This window comes from Toxoplasma gondii, chromosome VI (assembly GCF_000006565.2).
Source record: "Toxoplasma gondii ME49 chromosome VI, whole genome shotgun sequence".
NCBI classification, from domain to species: domain Eukaryota; phylum Apicomplexa; class Conoidasida; order Eucoccidiorida; family Sarcocystidae; genus Toxoplasma; species Toxoplasma gondii.
Window position 1 is genome coordinate 3,200,081 of NC_031473.1, and position 19,424 is coordinate 3,219,504.

The window sequence follows — 19,424 nt, forward strand, 5'->3', positions numbered from 1 at the left end:
AGACGCATTGACACGGTGACTTCACATTTCTGATCAGCGTTTACCGTACCGAGACAAAGAGAGCGCGAGAAAGCCGGTGGCGGGTGCCCCAACCAAACCGCCAGTGCTTAGATAGGTCCCACACGCAATGCCCGCCGTCCACAGCACAAGGATGTGACTCAATGATGAACGAAAAGTATGGACAATGAAATAGCCATGCGAAACTGGATTCAGCACGCATTCGAGTCTTGTTCAGAGACCCACAAGCGAACTGGTGTTTTGTGTACTCTCCTGATGGGTCCTCTCCATCCCCGTCGCTGAGGTCCCAATTTCGACTGAATCTTCCGCAAATTAGTTCCTTTGTGTGTTTTCAAATTCCCAAACGCAGTTTCAGTGAATCAATGATACCAGCAGTCCTTTATTTAGTTAAAATCGCACCTGTCTAAATCGGAAATCTATGTGGAAACGTGAAGTAAGACAGCATCAATCGAATAACATAAATCTGCTTCTCCGAAGGTGGTTGCCGCATCTCCGCAACAAAAAGACAACAACAAAGCGTAGCAAAAGCTGCACTCTCACAACAACGGAAAAGTATTATTATTTCATTTTCTGCACATGCCCGCCGGCAACTAACACCGGGAGCACTCGCCATGCCGAGAGCCTCGCTCCTCAGGCGGAATGCAAGAGTGAAACCCTGACACATATGTACAAGATAATCGTGTGCACAGTCTACCGAGATGTAAGACACTTTCTACATGTTTTGCAAACGGGTGAACAGTACGCTCGCTAGTCCGTTAGGCGACGACCATTGGTACGCCGTCCTCACAAGCCCTCTGGGCCAGACGTGAAAGCATCGTTTCCTAAGTACTTGTATTCTTCCTCGAGGCTGACTTAGATCATCCGATGTGTTAAAGTACTATGAGGGGACATCAACGTGTACAAGCAACAAGAGTAGAATTCGGCCCGACTGCGCGAATACGAAAGGGAAAAGCGTACGTCGCTGGTTTCCTCGATCCAGTTGCTGCCTTCCGGCCCCTCCCCCCCCATATCTTTTACCTGTTATTTCTAGAGGGACAGAGCAGCGCATCGCCTTGGTGTGAACGACACTTGCGTTTTTCTAAAGTTTCGCAGGGAGACTACCTGCCAGCAGCACAGAATCTTGCAGAACGGTATCCAACGGCGGACCTCAGAACTGTAATCCCGATGAGCGACTGTCTCACCAGACTGCCATGTCTGTCAGTTGTTCGTTTGTTCCTGTACAGTTTTGAGGAGGCGGTGGCGGAGGAGGCAGCGAAGGGATGCTGAATGTTCGTCCTATTGGCTGGTCGGGTGCTGTCGAAATCTCTGGCGGCACCACTTTGATATGCCTTGCATCCTATAAAAGCACAACAACCGTCAGACGTACCACGCTGGACGTATGTATTTTTGCACTGTTCGTGCTTCCAGCTCGGATTAGCAGAAAGCGAAGCGAACGTCAGCGCAACGAAGAAGGACACTAACGCAGGGTGGTCATTTACAACTATTGTTATCTGGCACTGGCTTATTTCGAACAGCAGCGCTCATTGAGTCACATTTCGTATGGACAAGAAAGAGCATATCTTCGGTAGGGGTGCGTAGTCTCTGTGTTGGTAATTCCTACAGCGCAAACGACCGTGTTGCCAGTTCAGACGTTACCTTTGCAATGCGGCATACTTCGCGGAGTTCTGGCAGGTTCATCAAGTCGACCAGCTTCGCGCAGTGGAAAACCGTCTGGCAGAGTTCGCGGCCGTATCTACGAGGAAAAGCGGAGGACGTCATAGCAAAGAGACACCTGCATCAGTGACGTCATGCACAGTTTTGTCATTCGATGGTGCCACTGTCCAAATTCTTGAGGCAGTTCTACAAAGAATGCACGTTTGTTCACCGTAGGGATGAGGCAGTTGGGAGATCACCTTTTTTCAGAGCAATCACAAAAACGCCAAACGCCAAACACCCATGAAGCCTGTAACTATAACAGCTCCGCTAGAATCGCGAGCCTCCTGATTCTCACTCTTTCCCCTAATTGTGTAGTTTTTGATTCGTGTGTTACTTCTACAGAACAGGTATAAGTAAAAGTAGTAGTGGATATTGGAGCGTGAACAGGTGCATCCCCAGTGATCACCCAGGAGCAGCTTTCGTCGCTCATTTCGTGTTCCTACAGGTCTTTCAGTTTTCGCTTCAGCGTCGACAAAGTGAATCCTGAGGGATACATCTGAAGCAAGTAGTCAATACAGTATTGGATCTCCCTAATGTCTGTTATGCACTTCTTTCCACGTCGCTTTGCATCTGGAAGGCCCTGAAGGCACGACACGCAATGAAAACGTCACTCAGGATCGTCATGGAAAAGGAATAACGCGCGAAGGTCGCCACAGCACACACACAACGTTGTTTTGTTTACTTTGCCGACAAACCAGTTATCCCAGATCCTAACTGTGCACCCTTCGCCACAGTTTTCTGCTCTCTCACTCCGAGGGCCAAGCCTGTCTAGCTGTGCTCGCGACAACAGGGTCATTTACGGTGCAGCCTCATAAGCAGATACTGCTTCTGAAGCGTCCAGGTCGCCCCATACAGCCAAACACTGCGAGTTTTTCCGTTATTGTCGCTGTATGCCACTTTATTGATTCAGACAGCAGTATGTACCAGGATACGAGAACTGTTTCCATTGGCGATGAGCTTTCCACACCTTACGGAGTAGTTACTTCGGTTTTGGCAGGGATCTAGGCCTACAACGCTTCTCAGCTGCCTTAACTATTTCCGTTAATCGCCAGCACAGCCCACGAGTCAATAGGCTCAGTGTCGGCTTTCCTTTTGTCACAGTTGCTCTATATACATATAAATATACATACATATATATATATATATACATATACATTTCAAACTAGGCACGTTATCCAGTGGACTTGGTGAGGCCAGTCCTTCCCCGAGGTCTAAGAGGTAGACGCGGTTGCCATCTTTTGTCGGGCAAATGCTGGTTATGCTACGTCGTTTTGTTTTTCAGCGTCGGCCGCTAGCAATGCTTTTCCAACATTACCATAGAGTAAAAACAAGGACAGAAAATGCCTGGCTTACGAGAAGAGCATTGGCAAAGACGGCACAGGCTGTGACTGGTTTGAGGACATTATCTTCGTATGCCAGCAGGAACTTGTGAGAAATGGCAAGCTGAACCACGTGACACAATTGACCCAGCGAAAATCCTTTGAAAAATGGCAAGCCCAGCTGTTGCAAATACTTGGCCAAACCATACCTGCGTGCAAGTGGAACACAATCAAACGTCGGATATCTGGTGCGAGTTTACGTTACTCTCCTGTGATATGAAAGACAGCGATAACCGTCAGTGCCTCTCCAACTTGTCTTGTACCGCCACAGATAGGTGTAGGAGCTTGTGAGTGAGAATAACGTGAGAGTAATAACAAAGTCACTCTTTTAGGAACGAGACCAAGAACTCGCAAAACATCGGACAGCGAAGAGCTGTTGTGAATGATCTCTGCTACGGAGAACCTGGTAAAAAGTATTCTCGCCTTTCCTGTAGCGAAAGCGAAAGCTGAAGCCTTAAGAAGAGACGAAGCAGAGACCGTCTGGTGCACAAGGTCGCAACTTCTGACTCCCGTCACTATGTCCTCACCGGCCACCGCCAATTCCGTTCGGAGCAGAGGAGAGCAAGAACTTATCGTACAGGAAGTTGCTGAACGCGGTCCACATCGAGGGGGGGTAACGGTCATGAGGGTCGTTTATGTCTATCCACCCCTTTGCGTTTGGGGGATCAATCGTGAAGAATACAGCACGTTCGCCTTGCTGCGGCAACCACTCGATACGGTAAAGGGTCGGGAACAGAGCGTATATTGCAATCTGCGGGCAGACGAAATTCAAAACAACACTACAAATTTATGTAGAACCGCCTGCCTCCGATGCCGTTTCAAATGCTAACGACGAATTGCGACACTACACAAAGCAACCAATGTCCTACGACATCAAGATTATTCCACATTGGATATCTTCTAGGAGCAATATGTGAACTACTCTTTTCATTCGTATTAACAGCGAGAGAAAACTACCGCTCAGATGCTAGTGAGATCACCAGAGCAAGCGATGGCTGATACACGCAGCAGCCTCGCAAGTCTCAGTTCTCACGAGTTTTGGGGAACAAGAACCGTTTTCAAAAAAAAGATGCGAACTTACAAAATTAGTATTTACTATGTGGGAGCATCCAAATTCTCGAAGCCTCCCTTTAATATTGAAAACGGTGGCGATGATTTGATCGGTGTAGAGGGTCACGAGAACGCGGTGTAGTACGAGGAGGTCCGCGTTGCCAATCCTACATGGTAAAAACGCTGCAGGTAAGATGCGTTCGCCAAACACAATGTTCAATACTACCGTAAAGAGGAATTACCTAGCATGTTTCTCCATCGTGTTTCCAACATCTGGAATTAAATGCTAAAGGGCCCAGTAGGACGCCTCATACCGCAGAAATCTTTCGACTCGGAGCAAACAAGGCGCTGCCACTGAGAAACCTTTCTAATATGCGTTCACTCATGCAGCGACATGTAAGCAGATACACCAAACTCAATGTTCTCAACAATGAAGATTTCATGCGAATAACTCCTCACCAAATGCTTCGTATGCAAATAGATCGACGATACCGAACTTTCAACATCCTTACCATGTGTATTAGTTTGCTGTGTCGGGGCGGTTTCAGACGAATGTGCCTTCGTTTCAGCAAGCACGTCCGGCTCTAGAAGACTTTTGCACATTTTCGTAACGAGTGCGTCCCTCTCAAACTCGTCACTCGACAAGCTAGAGTCAGTCTGGACAAGATCCACGCCCAACAGTGGAACCTTGCCCACACGGTTTCCTGTGTTAGAAGGCATACATGAGCTTGAGAATTTTTCGCTCCGCGGCCTAAGCGCAAAATCATTAAGGTCAATGATAAGCGGAAATGATCCGGTGTTTCACCCAGCACAGTTGTGTTCCTTCCTACACATACGTGTGTGTCATTGATGGATTAAGGGGGGTCACCCGGAGTCGCTCAAAAATTGACTACCCTAAGGACATCCTTAATCGGTCTTGAAAAGGACCTCAGATACGGCAATTCTTCGTTTCGACGAGGACAACCAATACAGCTCAAAAAGTAGTTATCACCGTAGACAAGTACAGTAATTGGCATGCGTCTGTATATGGTTGCTCGGCGGATGGGTTGGGATCTGGCTGTGCACGGACTCTCGATTAGGAATTTTTTTGCAGGTTGGGGTTTGCGGGGGCGCCACAAAACCCATAATATCATCGTGTAGAGGGCGGGGTCCTGCAGCTTCCAGTTACAGGCATCTTCTTACTGGTTTTTGAACTGTGGAGTAGGAACATGTCTTGCACAGAACTTGCTGTCTGGAAAGGCCCCATGAAATGCTCCCTTGTTCGTTTCTCCCCTGTCGCAGCACATTCTGGGTAACGAAAGCAGCTGAACTGCTCCATCAATGTGTTCTCGCCGGGAAGCGGCGGCAGGGAGAGCATGGCATTGGCCGAAACGCAAGCCAGAGTCCCTCCGTTCGGCATCAGCTTCCGGATTCGCTGAGAAAACCATTGCAAATCGGTTGCACAAGGGCCATTTGAACCGAAGCTCCACATTATACCCGCATAAGGTAAGCGACTGCTGTTACATGAAACCAGAAAATGTTCGCTGCAGCACCAGTGCAGCTATGTCCCTCCTTTCTTATCAGACAGCTCTCTCCGTCCTCAAAGCGAGCACCGGAGGTAACACTACAGTTTCCCGCGAATGTAGTCAATCGGCCAGTGGACTTACCGGAACTTGGCGGAATGCTTCGCTGGAAAAGCCGTTCATCTGTCATCGCCGTCAAATCTGACACATGGTTGATGTACATCTTGGTGGCATGCCCCCAGTTTTTCATTCATTCAAGCGTTATATGACTTCTGTGAAACAGTAACTGTGTGTAAGCCCACGTAAGTCATACAAATACCCATGCAACACATCGGAAGGTTCATGCCAATCGGCGTTTCCTGATTCATGGCTTGTTCGGGACGTCGTTCTGCCTGTGTTCTGGCAGATCACAGACTGAAGCGAGAAGCATACACTGTCCTTTTCCGTTATAACCTTTCACACGAGGCCTCAACGATGGAAAGCCGTAACCCAATTTTTGGAATAACTAAAAACGTCCTCGAGTTGCACAAAAATTTGTCGCACTATCCTTGGAGACGAGACGGTGGTACACTGACCAGCCTCTGAACAAGGTTTTGTAAACACGTGTAGGGACAGCCGCTAACTCAGCCTGACAGACTGCGGCCGTGCTCATAATCCCCATGGAAAACTTTTCGTTCTACCGACTACAGAAAGAACTACACAACTCCAGACTGCAAGACGAGAAATCAGTCTCGTGTGCAGTCATGAAGTCCAGCTGGACTGTTTCCGCCAGCCAGCCCAAGTTCGGAAGGTGGAACCGTCAGCTAGCTGGTCTGCCCTACCTCATCGTGACTCTTCACAGAACCCGAATGCATTGTTTCAGAGCTGTAATCCCGTTGCCTTTAACGAACCGTCGATACGTGCATCTGACACCAGTGATCGAGACATCGCAGTGCCTACACTGCACGCGGTAGACCGACACACAAATGTGAAAATCACTTTGCGTGCGGATGTAGTTATTAACGAACGGTAGTTGCCACTGTTCCGGGCTGGCGATTCGGGTCATTGTTAACTAGTTTTTCCGCTAGTGTGTTTCTCTGTCACAGTTTGCACTCGGCTGTCCTGTGCCAGAATCGTGGTCACCCACAAAATTTGGAGTTTCGAACGGAAGTGAACAGTCCGTGCCATTACGTTGGCAATGCTTACGAGATGTACGGGCAGGCTCCGGCACTGGCAATAGTTGCATGAAATCATAAGTACTACATTTGCCTCTCATGTGCATGAAGAAAAAGAAATCCTTTGCCTTTACGGATACTATGAATGTTGGATACTGCAACGATTGGCTTGCATACTCTCTCGAGGGCCGCTTTCGGACAAATGTGACCGGAGACGAAGCACTCAGTGACTGTATCGATTGTCCTTTTGATGCCTTTTGTGATGAACAGACACAGTAGAGAAAAGATGCATCAGGCCCCTCCTTTTCCACAGGGATGGAGCCTCTTTTGATGTTAGGATGTGAACACCAGGCAGCATCCTCGAGACCAAACTGTGTGCAGACAGATTCGGATACTTGCATTTTTCATATTCGGGCACAAACACCCCATTCATAGCACTATTCAATAGTGGTAAGCCCTTGTTGAGTTAACTAAACTGTCACTGTTCCATACAGGAAGTGATCGCACAGTCGGTGGCGGCTGTTTAAGGACTACGGTGACTGCTGCGAACTGGACACATCCGTCTTATAAGTCACAAAATCTGTGAGCACTGAAATCCCGCACTCAGACACGCTACAATCAACGGCCGGCCTGCCGCAAACAGCCTACGTTTGTCCCTCAAGTCTGATAATAATTCATGTACCGATGTGATAAAATTCATTATCTGGTGTGTGAGGATGGACTCTCTTGTGTCAGTTGTCCACGAGTCACCGATAACAGCTCGGTCCGGTACCCCGTGTTGCTCCGTCTGACAGCATCCGGCAGTCCGACAGAGCATGTGCAATTGCGAAGCAACGACCTGAAGCATTAGGATAGGGTACCAGTCAAAGTAGGTATCACCAGTCCTGGGGGCCTCGAGTTTATCCTGTCTTATTAACAGGGTAAAAGTGACCAGGTGTAAACGGACTGTCGACACGCTATCAGTGAAGACGCGATTGGAACGCGTCCTCATAGTAGAATTTGTAACACAGTTTTGAATGATGTGTGGGCGCATCTTTTGGCCAAAATGCTCTGGGTGCTTCGTCCGGGAGACACGTGTACACTATCCATTTCATCTGGCGGACGCCGTCTGCAGGGTACCGCGGTCGAAGAAAGTTGCCCGCGCGCAGTGGTGTAGCGACAGCCGTCTTTTTTCGCTGTGTGCATGCGCTTTCCTTCATTGATCCCGTCACTGCCTGGCAGCTGCATCCCACTTCTTGCATGGAAACATTCGGCATTCTGGATTTCTGGGACGCCTGGGTTCCTGTTTTCTGTTTCCGAGTGTCTTCTGTGTGCGGAGGCACACAGTGCAGCGCGTCCGTGTTTGTCCGCCGCTCCCTCGGCGGTAGGCAAGCCGCGAGGCTCTTTTTTCGACTTTTTCCCGTCTCTGCACTGCGGCTTCGCCACGATGCCGCGGCTGCGGTCCGGTCGTGACACAGCTGACTTCCCCAGCTCCCCTTCGGGGGTTCCGAGTTCAGAGGCAGGGAGCTCCGGTTCCAGGAGCCGTCTCCCTCCCCTAGGGAGCAAAGCCGATGAGGACGTGGCTGCTTATGTGGCCGAGCTCCTTTCCTTTCCTCCGCCTCTCGTTTCCACGGGGAAGGGCGGTCTCCAGGGATGCACATGCGGAGCGAACAGCAGCAGTTGCAGCTGCAGCAGTAGCAGCTGCATCGACTGGGCAGCGCTACGCTTGGAGCAACACAGGCGGCGCAAACAGTTGACGCTTCTCCGGTCACCCGTTCGCGTCCTGAGGAACTTCGCGCTCAGCGTCTGCAACTTCCTCTGCGCCGCTGTCCATTACTTGGCTGTGCACCGCATGACTCTTTGGCTGTTTGCGCTCTCCGCGGGGCTCTTCGGGCTGAGCTTTTTGGACGGCCCCCATCGGTGGTATCTTCAGGAGCTGTGGATCGACGTACGTGTCGCGGTGTGGTGGGTCGGCCTGGGCGTCCTCAGCTCGATAGGCCTCGGCAGCGGCATGCATAGCGGCCTGTTGTTCCTCTTTCCGCAGATCTACTTCATCTGCGCGACCGCCGAAGTGTGTGGTAACCTCGAGTTCGATGCCCGGTCCAACATGTGGGAGAACGTGCTGAAACCCGGCGAATATTTCGCCTGCGGGCCTCTCTCGGCTTCTGGAGACGGCGCAAGGGTGACTTTTCTCGGGCTCGTGTGGAAGGCGTTTCCCTACGCGCTCTTGTGGGGTTTCGGGACTGCTCTGGGGGAGCTGCCGCCGTACGCCGCCTCCTACGCGGCTGCACGGAGCAAGTTGGCTGACGAAGAGTTTGCGGAACTGGAGGAGGAAATCCGAGCCGGAAAACCCTCTATGGTGACCCGCATGAAGGTGTGGATGCTGGAACTCGTGCAAAACTACGGTGCCTTGTCCGTGTTCCTGCTCTCGTGCTGGCCAAACATGCTGTTCGACCTCTGCGGCATCGTCTGCGGCCACTTCATGATGCCGTTCTGGGAGTTCTTCATCGCGCTGTTTCTGGGAAAGGCGGTTGTCAAGACCTTCATGCAAATCGCCTTCTTCGTATTCCTCTTCTCGCCGAGATACGACCACCTACGCGCACACTTCGTGGGAGAAGTCGCACGGATCTGGCCCATCAGCACGATCGTCGAGAACAAGTACGGCGGCGTGGCGCAGTTCGAACAGTTTGTGCTCAAGGAAATCAACTACTTGCGTGCAGGGATTGAGAAGAAGGGCCCAGACGCGACCGGCTGGTCCGTCTCCACAGTATTCGGGGGCATTGTCGCGGCCTTCATTTTTCTCTTCTGCCTTGCATGCATCGAGCAGTTCAGTCAGATCTACCAGAAAAACAAAGACGAAGAACTGAATGCCCGCATCGCCGAAATGCTCGACGAACAAGACCACTCATGCTCGCCCTTCACTGACAAAAAACGAAACAAAGTTCACAAGTCGTCCTAACCAATCACTTTCCCTCTGCTCTCCAGTTTTCCAGTCGCGATTGACAAAAAAGCATATATATATATATATATATATATATATATATATATATGCGTGAACAGAATACCTTCATCTGCAAATGCGTGTGGCAGTGTAGTGTTCTGTCTATAACTGTTCGCAGAGGCACATACGCGTGCATACATGGTACAAGTATGTGTGTCTACACAAAGGTGTATATTGGCGTACTTGTTACTCCATGTGGTTCACAATTGTCGGAATTCCTTTCGTGCTGCTGCTTCCCGGTACAACGGCTGCAGCGATCCCGTCTCGTGAGGGCAGTTTACCGAACGAAAGATTGGCGTACGGTAGGTATTTTAGGCCCGCTGTGTTTTTGCCTTGAAGATAAACTGAAGTGCAAGAGAGAGCTTTCGTCTTTTCTTCCCTTTCTGGCCAACCTCAGTGCCCGACACTGACAGTCCCTGTTCTGTTCCTCAAAAATAGGTTGCCGTACATCCTGGTATCCGCTACGATGGCGAGCGCTGTGAAACAAATATCAAATTGAAAGTGCAGTGCCTTTCCGAGGCATGCCACTTGCCTTTTGACGGGAACACGCTCTTCACTATTGTTGCTACGCCACCTGTAGCGCCCTCTTGTTGATCGATCGGGGAGTTCGATCAGGTGCACGCAGATGTCTTCCCTATTTGACAGACCAAGCGATAGGCACGAAGCAAGCTACGCCATGTGTAGACGGATCTAAGCCAAGCAAATACATAAAAAGGCAGCGTAAGTACCATAGAAGGTACGAAGCAAGGCAACAGAAAACTCGACAAGGGTGCAGACCCTTTTGCCATGCGGCTCTACCCGGTTCTGGCGCACATTTGTCTGTCCTCTCATTACACTGGTACCAGCCACGTATGTTGCGACCTACACTTCCCACGTAGTCGTCTTTGAACAAGAGTACACTAAGACGATGCAGTTCACCTTCCGTGTGTAAAAACAGCGACGCATACCACGTCCTGCAAGCTCCTTTAGCAGACGGAACAGCGGGTGTGTGTGTCAACGAAGACATCTTCACGTGTGCATCATTTGAGAATACAGAAGAGCGGCTAACCAGTCGTCTGTTCCTAAGAGAGCGAGCGAGGTTGCATTTGCTTTCGAGATGACGGGGCCAAACAAGATCCCAGATCACTCCGACTGGAAGGCTTGAAACACCACCTCGATTCGACAGCCCCCGCAAACTCCAGTCTAACCTAAATAAAACGCCTTTGGTGTTGTAGTACACCCACACGCTTTTTCACCAAAGTATGGGCCATCCTGGACCATGCGTCCGCTAAGCCCATCACAGAATCTCCCCAAGATGGGTAGTTGAAAAGCAGTTGGCAAGGTTCTACGATTTCAATACAACCGCAAACAACACTGTGTTCACCTCTCGGATCACAACTTATACTGAAAAAATGCATGTTTTATACCGAGCACATAAAAGATTCTATGAAGGCGACGCATGCTACGACGACGCGGTGCTCGCGTACACAATGACATAAACGTGTGATAGCTACAAGTTCCACACACGCTTCAAATACATGAGTGGTTGAGTCTCTGGCACCCTTGACCATCAATGAACACACAAAACATGGTTATGTCCTGCAGAAACAGAGTCACCCATCTGAGAAACCGACGTTCTAAGCTAAAAGTGACGCTGAAGGCGCCCTACCGAAACCTCGTGGACAGGAGACGCATTCTGCGACTGGTTCATGCGCATCTACAAAAGCAGTTCTCTACAAATGCCATCTCTTGACTTCACATACACGAGAAACCACGGTTTCAACTCGAAATGTTTGAATCCGCGACACCCTAGCAGTGATAACAGTGTTGTTGACGCAAATCAAGCCGGGGGTAGCGAACTCCTGGCAACTTCATTATGAAAGAAAGCCGGGTTGCTATGATCGCACGCAAGCTAAAGGCCAACCTGGGAAAAACCTCTACAGGAGTGCGCAGAAACTCCTGAAGGACGCATCGATTACAGCTGACATCTTCCAATGCTGTTCTCTAAAACACCGGTGCGTCACGAAAAAATGTCAGCGTCTGGGTCCGTTGTTCCCCTGCAGTTTCTCATCTGTTTTCTTGTTATCTCGATCGTTTCACGCTCGCGGCAAAGGTGGAAAAGTGTACCTGCCACAACAGAAGACCAAACAGACGCTGAGTCTCCAGGGTTCCGGAAACTCTGTTTGGCTTGTAGAAAAGCTGTGGATGCTCAGGTGTGTGACACGCGTTCTCCTTCCCCTGCAAAACCGCTTCGTCACCAGCAAAATCAGAAGCGGTGCTCGTGAGAAGGTAGCCAGAGAAAAGCAGGAATTGCGCTCATGCATCACGACTGACATGCTAACACGCCGACATATATATATATATATATGCATAGAAATACACCAGGATGAAACACTTTGCATTTACAGATACATACACAACAACAGCGCTCGCACTGTAATAGAGGAGCATGACTGAGAGACGTAGGCCATTCGGGATTAAACCCGTCTACCCGTCGGGTACCCTTAAAATTTTCAGGAGGAAAGGCGACAAAATTCCCTCGTGGAAATCAGCTGTTTGATCTCCGCATAAAAGGAACTGGAGGACGCACGAGAAGTGCAGTCTCTCTGCTCCCACTCAGACGAACGAGACTAGAAGTCTTCATCATCTTCACCCAGGGACTTTTCTGCCTTTACCGAGCACTATTTACACAAGAAGCACCTCAGAAACCATGTGAAACACGGACTCAGTCGAAAGGAAGAGCTCCAGTCACAGACACGGGAAGACGGCAACGAGCACTCCACCTTCCAAAAAAGCAACACATAGAGGTACCTATATGAATACACAAAAAGACGTAAACTTCACTCTTCAACTCTGACATGAAGAGATTTCCCATTTGTGACTTTCTCCGCTGGTGCTTTTCACTGTGACAACGTTTTCGGCTACACTCGTCGGTGACAGAAAGACGGCTTGCACCCGCGTGCGTACCCGGAGTTTCCATTCTTTAAAAGTTGAAAGACAAGAGAAAACGTTTCTGCATCCACACCGACACATAAAAAACCGCATATCCCATCCAGATGATCCTTTCCCTGTACCTCGGGGTCCTCTAAGCACTGCCTCAACACTTGCCCCTCCAGCACACACATGCATACACGTATAAGAAACATGCCCCTGTGCTTGCGTTACACAAGGACCACATGAATGCTGCCACAGAACTGGGTGTACGCCGGCTTCTCTCAGGAAAGCGCAGAGCGCCTTTACTCTGGCAGCGACGCTGCGCCTCGGGTGGCTGAACGACACTGGCGCACAGCGTTCTCACTTTTTCAAAAGATCACACTCTGGAACCGGCCGTCGCACAAACGCCAGCCGACCCCTAACCTGCAGATATTCCCTGACCATTTGTATACACACAGGAACGGAGGTAACACCACACATACACCTATGCCAATAACTGTGTATGTATCCTCACTTCCTCTGCCTGTACACATATATACATATTATGTATATATATTTGGAGTCGGTAAGAACGTCCACGTCTCTCGCTTCCAGAGAGATTCAAGTGTACGTATCGAAAAGAGACGTGTCTCCGTTCATCGGCGGTAGATGTAGCGTTTGAAGGAGAAGTAGAGCTGCATGATGCCTCGATCAAAAACGTTTCGGAATCCTCGGAACCGCTCAAGTTGCCACTCTTGATTCAGAATCTTGAACGCAATGTCCTCGTACGGGGGACCAGCGTGGAAGCGAATGATCACCGTATCGGGCGTGTCGGACGGCTCGAGAAACCATGTCGGCGCCTTTGTCTTGTCGATCAAATCCGGATAAAAAATGTTGAATTTGTAGCCCTGAACAACCTTCGGAGGCGGGTTGTCGTGGTCGTAATGTGTCGTGTTGTACTTGTTCCAGCTGTATCCCGTTTTCACGCGATTGAAGAACCGCGGCTTTCGAGGTCGGTACTTCTCCTCCCACGTGTAGTGCTGTAAAAAAACAGAAGAAAACCAGGGAGACGTTACAAAAAAGCCGACACATGTTCGTCCGATGCACTTCCGAAAGTCGAGAACTCGACACACGCAACATATATATATATATATATATATATATATATATGTTTATGCAAGCGCAGGTATAGTGCATCTGTATGCCCCATTCGCGTCGATGGGTGTTCATGCCTCGATAGAAGAGCTGGAAAGATGCACAACTGACTCTGAGGAAGAAACAATTCGACACAGACTCGCTAGGACGCGCAAACTCACACACATATACAACCACATTCAGCAACGCGCACATGCACCCCAGGCACCGTAGCACTGACCATCGTCAATTTGTGCTCTGAAGAAGAGGCCATGACTTCTTCGTCGGCCTCGAGGTTCTTTTTCTCCTTTTTGACGAACTCCTCGTAGGTCGTGACCTTCGCAGCAGGGTCGAGGACATCGAGAGAAGCGTCATTTTCTGCAGCTTCCGGAGTCGGCTCGGGATCCTCTTCGAGACCCGCACGTTTCAGCCGTTCCTTCTGAATTAAGGTCTTCTTCAAGTTTGCGCGACGGTCTTCGTCGTCGTCGGGCGCCAGGATCTCCGCGTGTCGGAATTCGTCAAACGGCCACAACTGCGGGCTGTACGGACCGCGCACTGGCGGGGGCACCTCGCCTTCGTCGTATGGCTCCAGCTCTGGCGAAAAAGATCCGTCCGCGTTCGGATTCACGTCTTTCTCCACACTGCGAGCAACCTTGATCGCATCTTGTCTGAAGACAAACAAAGTACCTGGGAGGAGGGAACATAGGAGAAACGCGGACTCTCCACGTCTTCAGTCTCTCTGTGTTAATACAGTCGATGCAACATATATTCTGCGGTCTCCGAGAGCAAAAAAGCCTTTGCTCCGGACCTCTAAAACTTTTTGCCTCTGTTCGCCTCTGCGGGAAAAAGAGAGCTTACTTGATCTGCTGCGCACGAGCGAGCTTCCGCGCATCTGCCTCCTCGAGCAAAAGTCCTTCAAGTTCTTCGCCCTTTGCCCGAGCTGCTTTCGCTTCTTCTTCTTCCTTGAGAGCCTTTTCTCTCGCCATCTCGCGCTCAGCATCCGCGGCAGACTGCGTCATCATATGCCACGTCTGCAGGCATACGGCGCGAGCCTGAAAAGAGGAAAACACCCCAAACGAGTGGATGGCTTTACACGTTGGACAGACACGAGCAACGCTTCACCTCCGGGTGACACGAGAGAGCCGCCCCGAGGATGAATTGCTCCCACTGCAGACCATGCGCACGAACACGTGGAAGCTACACTGCACACAGGCATACAATCATGCGCGGGAAGGAGAACAGGTGAAGCGGCGTACATCTCAGACAAGCCGCCTTCGCGTACGAGCACGACAGAAACACGAGCTCCACACCGCACAGACAAGACACATGAAAACTTCGGACAAGGAACCCAGGTCGTCAGAGGCATGGACATCCATGCCTGGCTCTCGGCTTCTCAGCAAGAGGCTCTCAGACTTCAACGAGGAAAGGAAAGCAAATCATCCTTCACGTGGGTTTCGAGCTGTGAGTACACCTCAAGTTCAACAACACGATCGAGACGGGGAACAAACATGGAACTGCAAGGTGGTTTAAAAATCCAGTTTCCGCGAAAACAACTCCATCTGGTCTCTGCCACTTGCCCTCATGCAATCCTTTGCGTTCACGTTGCTAAAACCCAAATCGAATAAAAAAGAGTCACTACAGATCCTAGGATACCGAATATGATTCCAGTTATTTTGATGCACAGATTCCCAAGGTCTTAATAAACGGTGTACACCGCCACACCACTAAACTGCTTAAAAGACATCTGCGTTTTTTCCTTTCCCTAGTCTTCCTTACTCGGAAGGACGGGATCTTGTTGAGGATGCCTTCCCAGTAGGCGACATCGATGTCCTCCTCCTCGAACTTGGACCGAATTTGCGCCTCCAACTCATCGAGTTCAGCGGCGGACTTCCCTCCCAGAAGTCCTTCGACTTCGTGAGCGACACTCAAAACGATTCCTGTGTCTGCGTCGCGAATTTGCGGACAGACGGTGTCTGCAAGTTGCGCTGCAGCTTCAGCAGCCATCTGCGGCGAACTGTTTCTCGCTAGCTGGTCCAGCACATCTTTCCGCTTCTTGGCGCGTTCCAGCGCCTCGCGCGCCAAGACCAATAAACTCTTCCAGAAATCCTGGAAATCTGCGTCGACAACCGTCGTGTCCACGTCGATGTGCAACTTCACGTCCGCAATCAAATCCTCCAACATCGCAACCGTCACCGCTGGAGACAAAGCACAGCACAGGGTGCGAAAACACGGGGAAGATGGCCACGACAGCGGGAACGCCAGGTGTTTGAAGTGTATGCGAGGTCGCCGCCGCACACACGATCGAAGGGCAAGAAACGTATCCCCGTCATGTATTTACGCAATGTTACTAACCTAATTGCCAGCCGTCTCGAGTGACACCTCCCCGTAAGCTGTACATCCTTTGACAAATGCATAAAAACGTAAGATCTCGAAACGTTTGCATTGTTGTATCTCCATTTGTCGACGTATCTTTATCACTCGTCAGCTCATACACAAGCACCTGACGTTTTTCCTGCATGAGACTTACGTTCATTTTTGTAGGTTTCAAGAACCTCATGAGGCGGGCCGGGGAGAACATCCATTTTCTCGAACCGTTCTCCTTTGATGATTCGCAGCCCCTTGACGATCAAATCGATTAGCTGAGCACGGTTTTGCTCCAAGCGAATTTCAGTTTTCTTCAGTTGATTCGAGCGATGGAAAAGTTCCTCTTTCTGTGCGTACTCCTCATAGTGCTCTCGTTCCTTCTCTCTCTGCAGCTCTTCCCGCTGCTGCTGCATCAACTCCTCTTCCTTCTCTCGCTCTTCACGACGACGCTTCACATTCTCGATTTCTTGCTGAAAATACACAAACACACACGTCCACAGTCACCGCATGTGGATGCGAGTTCTGGACTGCAGGCAAGCACAAAGGCAATGTCCCTCGGTAAACGCAACAGCTGGCAACTGAGACTTCGAAACGCGTCCACTCGTGGGAAGGAAAACACAGACGGATGGCGAGAAATCGACACTTAGACTCTAGCTCACAGAAAACAATGTGGACACAAAACAGCAAAAAACAGCGAACGGGTCCGAAAAAAGAGAAAAGAAGCAGCGAACAGCAAGGAGCAGGAGCGTCTCGATTGGCATCAGCCTCCAAAATGTCCGTCAGTAAACATCCGGCTCTAACATATGTGCTTTGTGATTGAGAGTTCATCATACAAACCAGACGCGCTCCTCTCGCTCAAGACTTAACCCCACAACAAAGACGTACAGTGCACACATACTTGACCGCATGTGCATACATGTACAAGAACACACACATGTACGCAAGCATATGAACAAACATGGAGAGAGATGCTTAGATATCGGAGACTCCGCGATACAGGCATACACAGATCAACACGAGAGCACATAGGCATCGACGCGCATAAGTATATTTGTGAAACGCCCTGGCACGACGGAACAAGAGAGTGTTTGAAAACGTACAACTTTGCTCTTCGAGCTGTGGATGAGAGCAGCCACTGTAGTCTTCCCCTTTTGCCCTGCAGCTTGGAGGAGTTGATTTTTTTTCTTCCACACAAAAGGTTCAGCAAGCAACCGATCTCCGAACGGATTGTTCGTGTTGCTGTATCCAAAGTGTTCGTGCAGAAGCTTCTGTCTCTCCTCCTGTAGACAGGACAAGAAAACAAATCACCACCATATCGCAAACGCAGCAAACCTGCTTGATGCGCAAACCTTTCCTCATATACGCCATTGCCCCCGTTGGTAGCATGACGCATGTACAGTCGACGTCTTTTTACAGACACAAAGACACTTGCATGCGTGCGTCTATACAGATGCGCGTCTAGCTGTGCTCGATTATCTCGTCCAAATAATGGGTGTCGTCTGCCTTTTCGTTTCAGAGGAATATCCTGTCAACTTACTCGCAGCTGCTTCACGGTCATCGCCGGCTTCCCAGACGGAGGCGCTCTGAAACCCGCCACTTCAGCTTGGCTGAGAACAACACGAAGAAAAAGTACAGACGACGCGATCAACGAGACACGCAGAGAACGCGTAAACGAAAAAAGAGTGGAACGATGCGTCGCGAAGATTCAAACAATACTGCACATCGCTCTACGTGTTTTTCTGCAACTACCCTTTAGACGATCAAGGGTGAAACGGGGACTTTAGCGCACGACGCAGACACAAATGAGAGGTGGAAAGATATACACAGAAGAAGAGTACCGCAACACTCCTCCGACGGCAATCTACTCGAGAATCAGTTTTGACGAATAACCTGACCAACAAACAGCTACTCACAAACATGCATGCGCGCACGTATATATATTCACTTTCATTAAGCTGTATACATTAACGAATACGCATATGTGGCTGTGGTAAATAAGAGTGGAGGGGAACTGTGAGAATCTCCACACGACACGCACCTTGGATTTCGCGCTTCCCTTATCCTGTCCGGGGAAGGGGATCGGCTGCTGCCGGAGCCGTCGTGCTTCCTTCGCTTTTTCCCCATCTTGCCACTGCGGAAACTCTCAGAGAAACCTGATTGTTCGTCCGTCTGATAGACGCGAAATTCTCTAACACGAGAAAGGCGTCTGGGCCATGGTCAACAGAGAATCTCAGGTGGAACAGGGAGAGAAGTCAATACCACGACTCAGGTCTCAATCTAAAGGAGCGTCGGAAAGGAGCCAAGGCAGCAAAGAAATGAAAAACACCACACGTGAAAGCAGAAAGGGGCTTTGTCTTTTAGAAACGGGTTTTCAAACCCGAAACTCACAGTGGGAAGACAGCCGTTTCTCCGTGGGGGGAAAGGCGTTCGAACGGCTGACGCCGAGCGACAGCACGGGAAATCCCCGACAAGAGAGCAAAAACAGCGACGGCGAAGTGTTCTTCTTTATAAAGAAGAAACCCCGGCGGCAACAAAAACAAAGAAACAAACGACTATCGGACTGAGTTGGGGTGGACCGGATCTTTCACTTCGAGTCTGAAGCAAATCCGTGCCGACCCGTGGGGACGAGGAAAACCCGAAAAACTTGGAATTAAACACCTCCCTATACAGCTGAAATTGCGTGGAAAAACCGGAGAAAGCAATCTTTTGCTTCCCATGCATTTATCTCTCCACAACGATACAGGGGGGCGAGCCGAGTGGGGAGGTTCAACTTGGACGGGGAGAGAGGCCGCTTCTCCGAATATCAGCCGTCTCGGGCGTTCGCGCGCACCAGCCGCAAAGAACATTCCCCGCACGGATTCTGAACTCACGAACGGGATTTTTACACAGACCCAAAACTGTGCAGAACATGGACGGTGTGTCTTGTTTTGTTTGCTCCTCATCTGCTTCCCCTGCCCGGAGGCAAGTCGCTGGTTTCGTACTTCCAGCAGCAGTTAAGCTTTCTAGCTGCGTTCCACAAAGAACGCCGGATCTAGTTGAAGTCCCGTTCCGCGACACAACCCATCAGTGTCGCTTCGGTCTCACGCAGCGTTCCCCTTTCGCCCCTTCAGGGGGCGTACTCAACCAACACAGAAACCAGATATTCACGTACACGCGCCTAGGTTTTGGGTCACAGCAATGTGTACCGCCATGAATCGGCACATCAGTGCCTACCTTCGTGAGTCACCATGATCTCGCAGCACAGAGGTGTATTTAT

At 50.1% G+C, this 19,424-nt stretch overlaps 3 protein-coding genes across 3 annotated transcripts; 1 reads left to right on the forward strand and 2 right to left on the reverse strand.

Moving 5' to 3' along the window:
* Window positions 1-1,195: 1,195 nt before the first annotated feature.
* TGME49_244360 (hypothetical protein) lies at window positions 1,196-4,862 on the reverse strand (the record flags this gene model as incomplete). The annotated part of the gene is made up of 7 exons (XM_018780713.1): window positions 1,196-1,354; window positions 1,654-1,750; window positions 2,157-2,293; window positions 3,067-3,241; window positions 3,620-3,843; window positions 4,174-4,325; window positions 4,655-4,862. 7 exons carry the CDS (start codon window positions 4,860-4,862, stop codon window positions 1,196-1,198), a joined length of 1,152 nt encoding a protein of 383 aa, XP_018637549.1.
* Window positions 4,863-7,692: 2,830 nt separating this feature from the next.
* Window positions 7,693-12,577, forward strand: TGME49_244370 (TDC1, putative). Its single transcript, XM_002366885.2, has one exon. The coding sequence runs from the start codon at window positions 7,982-7,984 to the stop codon at window positions 9,734-9,736; it is 1,755 nt and encodes a 584-aa protein (XP_002366926.2). The 5' UTR covers window positions 7,693-7,981; the 3' UTR covers window positions 9,737-12,577.
* A 132-nt stretch (window positions 12,578-12,709) lies between these two features.
* On the reverse strand, window positions 12,710-18,868 carry TGME49_244380 (cactin). Its single transcript, XM_018780714.1, has 8 exons — window positions 18,207-18,868; window positions 17,706-17,775; window positions 17,269-17,448; window positions 16,332-16,638; window positions 15,581-15,999; window positions 14,663-14,856; window positions 14,046-14,472; window positions 12,710-13,710 (listed from the first exon to the last, which is right to left on the reverse strand). The coding sequence occupies exons 1-8, from the start codon at window positions 18,290-18,292 to the stop codon at window positions 13,327-13,329; spliced, it is 2,067 nt and encodes a 688-aa protein (XP_018637550.1). The 5' UTR covers window positions 18,293-18,868; the 3' UTR covers window positions 12,710-13,326.
* Window positions 18,869-19,424: the final 556 nt, after the last annotated feature.

Excerpts from the sequence above, each read along its gene's own strand:
- TGME49_244370 (XM_002366885.2), top strand. The coding sequence starts at position 7,982 with ATGCGCTTTCCTTCATTGATCCCGTCACTGCCTGGCAGCTGCATCCCA.
- TGME49_244380 (XM_018780714.1), bottom strand. The coding sequence starts at position 18,292 with ATGGGGAAAAAGCGAAGGAAGCACGACGGCTCCGGCAGCAGCCGATCC. Across the intron at positions 17,449-17,705 it reads TGACCGTGAAGCAGCTGCGA|GAGGAGAGACAGAAGCTTCT; the intron begins GTAAGTTGACAG and ends TCCTGTCTACAG. Across the intron at positions 14,857-15,580 it reads ACAAGATCCCGTCCTTCCGA|GCTCGCGCCGTATGCCTGCA; the intron begins GTAAGGAAGACT and ends TCCTCTTTTCAG.